The 9,033-nt window shown below is 42.6% G+C and overlaps 1 protein-coding gene across 1 annotated transcript; it reads left to right on the forward strand.

Moving 5' to 3' along the window:
• Nucleotides 1–84: 84 nt before the first annotated feature.
• Nucleotides 85–8,681, forward strand: si:dkey-23o4.6 (retinol dehydrogenase 12). Its single transcript, XM_023298059.3, has 7 exons — nucleotides 85–1,525; nucleotides 2,398–2,532; nucleotides 3,084–3,275; nucleotides 5,666–5,827; nucleotides 5,912–6,031; nucleotides 6,949–7,153; nucleotides 7,415–8,681. Exons 1-7 carry the CDS (start codon nucleotides 1,372–1,374, stop codon nucleotides 7,518–7,520), a joined length of 1,074 nt encoding a protein of 357 aa, XP_023153827.2. The 5' UTR covers nucleotides 85–1,371; the 3' UTR covers nucleotides 7,521–8,681.
• The last annotated feature ends 352 nt before the right edge of the window (nucleotides 8,682–9,033 follow it).

Consider the following 9,033-nt stretch of genomic DNA (forward strand, 5'->3'; position numbering starts at 1 on the left):
TTATGATTGAAAAAAAACTAAATGAGATTTTAAAAATGACCAGATAACGGTTTTAATGAATTAAAGTTTCTGCTGTTTAAAATTTTAAAATTAATTATTAATCTGAAATTCAGTTAGAATCAGTTGACCTTTTTCAACAAATACTGAACCAAAAATAATAAAACAGTCAGACTGCGCTCCTTTATTAACAAACTAATAGACAAACAATCTGGTTGTATACAGTTTTACAACTACAGCTGGAACTGTTTTATTATTACCAAATGATTTCAGTTATTTTATGTGTTAGCCAAATAATCAGTTTGTCTATAAAAAGTCAAACATTGCAACGAAAATCTATTTTTTTCACCATGTCCCAGCATGATGTCAATCAAAATCCATCCATAAATCCAAAGAGTGAAGTCACACACATAGACTGTGTAATAATATTTCTTATCTTCTATTTAATCTTTATTACACAGTCTATGCTCACACATGACAAACAAAAACAGACAATGTGCACATTTAAGAAGCCAGAGCCAACCCATGTTTGATATGTTGGACTTTAAAATAATTTTAATGTTTGATTGTCTCATTAGAGCACCTCTATGCAAATGTATGTGATTTCGCATTGGAGGAAATTTAAAAGGGCATCTGACTGTAAATAAAGTAATATTGGTAATAAAAACACAGAAAGCGAAACGGTAACAACCAAATTTTCTAATTAGAGAAATTACAGGGGGAAGGTTTATTGTTAATGTAAGATATGGAAATCCTGACACTGAGATAGTTTTCTTTATTTAGGTTTAGATTAATGTAGAAAAGAAAAATGCATCAGTTAAATAAATCCAATATAATAAATAATGAAACACTTATCACAATTTTATGACAATACCTCTAGTTTTTATTTTCTTTCACTACTATACAAGTATTTTTGAACCATAGTATTTCTTCTTTTTTTGGCCTTTATTATATGGGACAGTGGAGAGAGACAGCAATCTTGGGTAGAAGAATGGGAAGGACCTGCAGCAAAGGGTCACTAGCTGGGTTCGAACCCGTGACCGCTGCATTGGAAACTATAGCCCCTATTTATGTGTTGCCCCCTCAACCAGCTGAGCTATTGTAGCACCCCACTGTAGTATTTCTAAGGTCTTGACCAGCAAAAACGCTACAATTTTCATTACCATTTGGTCTTATGATTATTTTCTTACTTCTTCAAACTTCAAATTTTTACCAACAGTCCAAATCTCACATACAATTTGTGTTCCTGTCGCTACCTGTAGGGGGAAGTGTGTTTCTCAGATCAACCTGTGGTGCATAATCTGCTGTAATCTGTTAATCTGTACTGTTCAGTCTCCGTCTCTGTGTCGCTCTCAGTCTAGTTGGACCTACAGGATGAAGGCAGCAGCTCCGGGAGGATTCCTGGTGCTGCCATGGCCCGGTGGAGGTGGCGAGGGTGATGGCGGTGGACCCGACCCCAGTGTAGGGGAGGAGGGCTGGGGGAGGCTGCTGCTGAGGAGTGGAGCTCTGCTGGGAGTCACTCTGATCTGTAAGACCTCACATCTAATTTCTGATCAGTAACTTTGCACATTCTGTTTCTATTCTGTTTCCAAGATGTGGAGCTGAAGACGACAAGAAGCTCACCGATAAAACTGGATTTAATGAACTGTTAAACAAGTCTGCAAGCAATAGAAGAAGATTTCAGCTCTTTAATTAATACCAGTCATAATAGTTTTTATTTGTGTTGCACCTTTCAAAAACTAGGAAGTTCACAAAGGAAAATTAAAACCAACTCCGTCACCGTTTTTGATTTCTCTTTTTCAAGGCAATTCCATTCTGTCATCTGGAAACCTAAAACAAAAGTCACGTAGCTTGTTAAATTTTATTTTAAACCAAAAAAAAAGATGAAATGACATGGTCTATTTGTTCTTTGTTGCCAAATAAAAGCAAGAAAATCAAAATCAAAAAACATACAAAGTTAGATTATTGTAAATTCTTTCTCATACAGAAAAGACATGTTTAGGAAGAGAAGAAACTACATCTGAAATAAAATCATGCAAATTCTTTCAGTGTTTGTACTTCTTTGGTGAAGAGAATCAGACTGGATGTAAACAATGCATGTCATCTCCTAAAACCTGCATTCATTCTAATAGTCAGCGGAGGGCGACTCCTCGGGGAGACTGATTGAATAGAAGTCTGAGAAAACAATCCAATTCTCACTTGATCTGTTCCCTCAGTGAACATGTTTCTGATGAGTTTATTGTCTCTGTTGCTGGTTTCACTTCTCCTTTAACACATCATGATTTTCATTTAATAAACTGTCGTTTCATTTAGAGAAAATGGCAGCAGATATTTTAGGAGTGATGGTAAACATCCACATCACCTGCTGTTTCTATGGTAACAACTGCTGCGTGTGTGCAGGTATGGCAGTGCTGAGGAAGTGGATTGCAGGTGGAGTGTGTCGCTGTTCGGTTCGTCTGGATGGGAAGACAGTTCTGATCACTGGAGCGAACACCGGCATCGGCAAAGAGACGAGCAGAGACATGGCTGGAAGAGGTTCTGGTTCCAGCACATATCACACCTGCAGACACACTTGTAGACACACCTGAACACACCTGTTCACTGCAGCCCTCTTCCTTCATAACTACTGCTCTGAGTCACATAATGAAATTAAAAACTATGAGAGATTCTTAAATGTACCTGAAAACCTGAAGGGATCTTCAGGAGCAGACGACCATCAGCTGATATGAAGAGAATCTGCAGATCCATCAGTATCCATCCGAGATCCACAACCTGCAGATTCTACATTCATTATTTAATTCTGCTCCCCAGTTTCTAACTTAGTTTAATTTTTATTACTGCTCTGCTGCCGAGGTTGTCTTTAGGTCTTCATTTGGTGGCTGTAATTCCTGCCATCAGACGCGCAGAACGGTGTTAATCCTAATAATCAGCTCAGAGGGTTTCAGCCTCTCTGAGAATCTTTGTGACCTCTGACCTCCGCTCAGGCCATAGAGACGCCCTGAAGTCTGTTCAGAGAAACTTCTGCAAACTGAGGCTAAAGAAGCTGCAAGAACACCCGAAACAGGTGTGTTTGTTTTGCTGACCAGGGGCCCGGGTGGTGATGGCGTGCAGGGACCTGACCCGGGCGGAGCAGGCGGCCGAGGAGGTTCGCCGGTCGACGGGGAACGGAAACGTGGTGATCAGACACCTGGACCTGGCCTCCATCTACTCTGTCAGACAGTTCGCCAAAGACTTCCTGGACAGTGAAGACAGACTGGACATCCTCATCAACAACGCAGGTGAGCTCATCTGTCTGTGTGCCTGTCTGTCTGTCTACCTGTCTGCATTAATATTTATATAAAGTTTTTACACTTTGACTGAACATCAGAACTAGTCAGTGGGTTTAAAAGACATTTTTTCTTTAAAAAAAAAAAAAAAAAAAAATCACTAATATGACACATTTCATCAGCTGGAAACACTATTTTACAAGTCTCATTTAAAAATTCTCCAAAAATAAACAGATCCTGTGAAACTAGAACCTTCCTCCTCCTGGTTCTGATTCTCCAGGACTGACTCAGCTGTGACCAACAGTTTTCAGGTGAACTGCAGGCAGTGTTTCCACAGAGAGGAAAGTCAAACCAATAGGATCAATAAAGTAAATGCAGCAGGCTCAGAAACAGTGAACAGAGGAGCATGTTGTTGGAAGATACATTCAGCATGGTGAAACATCTTTCTCAGCTGCTGAGCAGAGTAGAGAGAAAAAGTCAGGAGAAGAATCATGGAGATAGTTCAACCTGTCCAACCCGCCTCCAGCTCCTCCTGCCTGCTAGCCCCCTCCCCCTCACCTTCTTCACCTCCACCATCTCTGGGGCTCCCCCCCCCCACCTCCTCCTCCTCTCTTCACACAAACAGTGGATCAGGTGAGAATGCAGCTTAGGAAGACCAGGGCCAGGAAAGCCATGGGTCCTGATGGCATCAGCTCTAAACTCCTCAGGGACTGTGCAGACCAGCTCTGTCAGGTGCTCTGCTACATCTTCAACCTAAGCCTGAGACTAGAAAGAGTTCCTGCCATGTGGAAGACTTCTTGTGTGGTCCCAGTCCCAAAGACCTCGTGCCCCAAGGAGCCCAACCACTTCAGACCCGTGGGCTTAACCTCTCACCTGATGAAGGCCCTGGAGAGCATTGTCCTGAACCATCTTCGTCCCCTGGTGAGTCCAAACATGGATCCCCTGCAGTTTGCGTACCAGCCAGGGACTGGGACGGATGACGCCGTCCTCTACCTGCTGCAGAGATTCCTGTCTCACCTGGAGGACACTAGAAATACCGTGAGGATGACATTCTTCGACTTCTCCAGTGCCTTCAATACAATACAACCCTCACTGCTGAGGGTGAAGATGGAGAGGGCGGGGGTCAGTGACCAGCTGGCTGCATGGACCATGGACTACCTCACAGACAGACCTCAGTATGTGAGGATACAGGACTGTGTGTCTGATGTGGTGGTCTGCAGCACAGGAGCCCCTCAGGGTACAGTACTCTCACCTTTCCTCTTCACCCTCTATACATCGGATTTCTGCTACTCCACAGACAGTTGTCATCTCCAGAAGTTCTCTGATGACACTGCCATCATAGGATGCGTGTCAGAGGGGAACGACTGTGAGTACAGGAAGGTCATCATTGACTTTGTGTACTGGTGTCAGCACAACCATCTCCAAATGAACGCCAGCAAGACAAAGGAGATGATGATCGATTTCCACAGGAAACCCTCAAACACTCCACCGCTGAACATCCAGGGACTTGACATTGAGAGAGTGAGGACCTACAAGTACCTGGGTGTTCACCTAAATAACAAACTGGACTGGACAGATAACACTGACTCTCTGTATAAGAAGGTTCAGTGTCATCTATACCTGCTAAGGAGATTCACATCGTTTGGTGTGAGCAGGCCACTGCTGAAGACCTTTTATGACACTGTGGTGGCATCCATGGTCTCCTATGCAGTGGTGTGCTGGGGAGGGGGATGCTCTGAGCGTGATAAGAACAGACTAAACAGACTGATAAAAAGAGCCAGCTCAGTCTGTGGCTGCCCCTGGACTCCATGGAGGTGGTGGGAGAGAGGAGGGCTCTGGCCAAACTGTCTTCTATCATCAGAAACACCTCCCACCCTCTGTATCAGACTGTGAACTTAAAAAGCAACTTCAGCAACAGACTGGTTCACCCTAGGTGTAAGAAGGAGCGATTCCACAGGTCGTTTATCCCAACATCAGCCAGACTTCACAATGCCGCTGTATAAACTGGTCTATCTCTGTTACTGCTGCACTTTTTCCCTCACATATACATACCACTTATGTGCAATAACTGTTTCAAACTCATGTAAATAGTATTCTTAAAAAAAAATAATCTTCTGTGTATATAATGTTCATTATATACACAGACAATGTCTCTAATAATAATAATGTTCTCTGTGTTTTTGTTTTGTTTTGTTTTGTCTTGGAGCTGCTGTAACAGTGAACTTTCCCCACTGTGGGATCAATAAAGTTTATCTTATCTTAACATCTACAGTATGAAACAACATCAGTTCCAGTGTGTAACATTTGAGGAAACATGTTGGATATGTTGGTTCAGGGTTTTTATGTTTAGTTAAATGATTATTGATTGACTGTCTGTCTGTAAACTGTCTGTCTGTCTGCAGGAGTGATGATGTGTCCAAAATGGCTGACAGAAGACGGTTTCGAGACTCAGTTGGCTGTCAATCACCTGGGTCACTTCTTGCTGACAAATTTGCTGCTGCCGAAGCTGAAGAGTTCCGCCCCCAGCCGCGTGGTCAACGTGTCGTCCATTGCCCACCGAGGAGGTGTGACCTCTGATCTCTGACCTCTCACCTCTGAAGTGTTAGTTGGTACTGTTTTACAGTCTCTGTGTTTTCTTTGTGTTTCAGGTCGCATCAACTTTGATGACTTGTTTTTCAGCCGGAGAACCTACAGTCCTCTGGAGAGCTACAGGCAGAGCAAACTGGCCAACGTGCTATTCTCCAGAGAACTCGCCCGCAGACTCTCAGGTTCTACAAACACTGAATCTACAAACAGTAAAAAAAAAAAAAAAAAAAAAAAAAACCTGACTCAAAACACCAAACAGTGACTGAAAATACAAAACAGTAACTGAAAACACCAAACAGTGAAAACACTAAGCACTGACTGAAAACGGGGCTGATGTCTTCACGGGGTGCACAGCTGCTGCAGAATAGTCAATGATTCTGAAAATGCATCAGCATTGATATTTAGAAAATGATGCATTATTTATTTGTTTTCTCTAAAATGCTTTCATTTATTCTAACAAATGTTTTTCTTCTATTTACCTGTTGTATCGTGACATCACTGGTTTTTGGCTCCAGTCATTGGTCGGCTGCCGTCAGCGCCACAGTTTTAGTTCCACTGTGTTCAATGAATGATCTCAAAATTCAGAGACCAAACTCATAAAAACCTAAAACCTGACCTAGGTTCAACCAGGTTCCATCAGCACTGAAATATTTTACTATGACAGTACTTAAGAACTTATACTGCAGTTCAGAAGTTTTTTAGAGCAACTTATACTGCAGTCCTGAGGGTTCTTAGAGTAACTTTTAATACAGTCCTGAGAATTCCTAGAGGAACTTATATATCGCAGTCCTGAAGGTCCTTACAGGAACTTATACTGCAGTTCAGAGGGTTCTCACAGGAACTTATATCGCAGTACTGAGGGTCCTTACAAGAGCTTATACTGCAGTCCTGAGGGTCCTTATAGGAACTTATACTGCAGTCCTGAGGGTTCTTACAGGAACCTTCAGGACTGCAGTATAAGTACCTGATAAACTGTGTTCTATCTGTTGTCTAACTATCCCTTCCCTGCAGAACATCACACCTGCAACATGGTTGGCTGTTGAGCTGACTGACACACCTAGAACCCCTCCCCCTGACTGAACTCTCACCTGTCCTGCAGGTACAGGCGTGTCATCGTTCTCCCTCCACCCCGGTGTGATCAGGACCGAGCTGGGTCGCCACGTGGAGGGCTGGTTCCCCCTGCTGGGGGCGCTGCTGAGGCTGCCGTCGCTGCTGCTCATGAAGACGCCGTGGCAGGGCTGTCAGACCACCGTGTTCTGCGCCGTGACGCCGGGTCTCGAGGAACGCTCTGGACGCTATTTCAGGTAGGAGTGGGAGGGGCTAAATACAGACACACCTGTTGGGAGAAGAGTCTGGTTTCCCTGAGTTTAGTCTGTAAGGTAACGAAGCCTTTACCACACTCAGGGAAAAATACACCCAGTTTTATCGCTGTTTTTACCAAATTGTTAATTCTTTTTGTGTGAAATCAGAATCCAAGCATGTTGAGCAGCACGCAGTACCAGATATCAGGTGTACTGCAGTACAAGTACGCAACAATGTGTAATGGTGCAATAAAACGTTTGCAGTGACTGTGCAGAGAAGGAGACGGCACCGGAAGGACGAGACGATGTGGCGGCAAAGAAGTTGTGGGAAGAGAGCGCACGACTGGTCGGATTAAAGGACACGTGGTGAAAACAGGAAGTGACGGAGCTGCAGTGCCCCCAGCAGGACAGAAGAGATGAAACACAACATCTGCTAGCTCTGTTTATCTGAATGTCAAGCTTCATGTGTGTTTGTCAAATTCATGTGTGTTCTTTAACTCATACAGTCCACATGTTCCACATGTTCCAAGTGTTTGGACTCTTGAGAACGTGTCTGAACACTGTTCAAACAAGAGTATGTTCCCCTAATGTCCCCTGAGCTTGTCCTTCATGGTCTCTTGATGGTCTGTTTAAGTCCCCTTAAATTAGTCTTTATTTTTCCCTTGATGTTCCCTTAATATTTGTGTAAAATTCTTTTAGGGTTTCTTTTGAACTTAACCATTTATGTTCTCTTGTTGTTCTTTTTACGCCCCCCTGATGTTTTATGTTTCCTTTATGTTCCCTTCATGTTTCCACTAAGTTCTGCTAGTATTCCTGTTTAAGTTTCCATATATGTTCTTCTGCTGTTTCCTAAATGTTTTAATCATGTTCATTCATATCCGCTTCATTTCTTTCAGTGTTCCTGTGTAACTTTTCTCCTGTGTTCCCTTAGTGTTTCTTTATTGTTCTCTTGAAGTTCGGTCATCTTTTAGTTAAAATGACCTTGATGTTATCTTTATGCTTCCTTCATGTTCCCTTGTTGTTCTCTTTACGTTCTCTTATTTTTTACTTTAAGTTCCCTTTTCAAAACATTTCCTTGTTGTTCACTTTATGTTTCCTAAATGTTGCCTTCAAGTTTTTTCAGTGTTCCTGTTAAAGTTTCTGTTGATGTTCCCTCAGTGTTTTCTTGTTTTCCCTTTAAGTTCCCTTAATGTTCTCTTTAGCTTCCAATGCCCTGGATATTTTAATGGGTTCTCATTGTGTTCCTTTTATGTTTCCATCTTTGTGTCCTTGTTCCTCTTCAAGTTCTTGTTGACTGTGTGTCATTTTCCTTCACGTTTCTTCGACTCAGCTTGTTGATGTTTGAGGAAATTCTGCCTCCGGCTGTGAGAATGTGAGAACACGAGGTTCTGTGTTTGCAAACTGTTCTCTCTTTTTTGTTTAAGGGCTGACAGACAGTTAGGTGATTTTATTCTCAGGGAACCTGATCTGTGTGTTTAACCAGCGTGGAATGTCTGAGTTTAGCTCAAATCGAATAAATTGATCCAAAGTCTTTGGAGTCTTGATCTTTACAGGTTTCACTGTGGAGGGTTCTACTGAGCATGCTCTGTGGGAACAGGAACCTCATGGAGGAATCTCAGGTTCCATCCTGTAATTCCGTGTCCAGCTCTTCTAAATACATTTGTGAGTTTTGTTCTTTGAGCTTTGACACAAAGACAACAGAAGGAACCTTTTGATGGAAGAACCAAAGACGTTCAGCAGGAACAGAGATCCACAGTGAGAATGTCAACGGAACATGTTGTGAAGTTAATAAACATTTAGTATTTTCAGTTTAAACCTTCAAAGAACTTCAGACTGAAGCACAGAGAACAAACTAAAGGAACCTTCAGTTCCCCAAAAAGTTC

This window comes from Amphiprion ocellaris, chromosome 9 (assembly GCF_022539595.1).
Source record: "Amphiprion ocellaris isolate individual 3 ecotype Okinawa chromosome 9, ASM2253959v1, whole genome shotgun sequence".
Classification (NCBI taxonomy): domain Eukaryota; kingdom Metazoa; phylum Chordata; class Actinopteri; family Pomacentridae; genus Amphiprion; species Amphiprion ocellaris.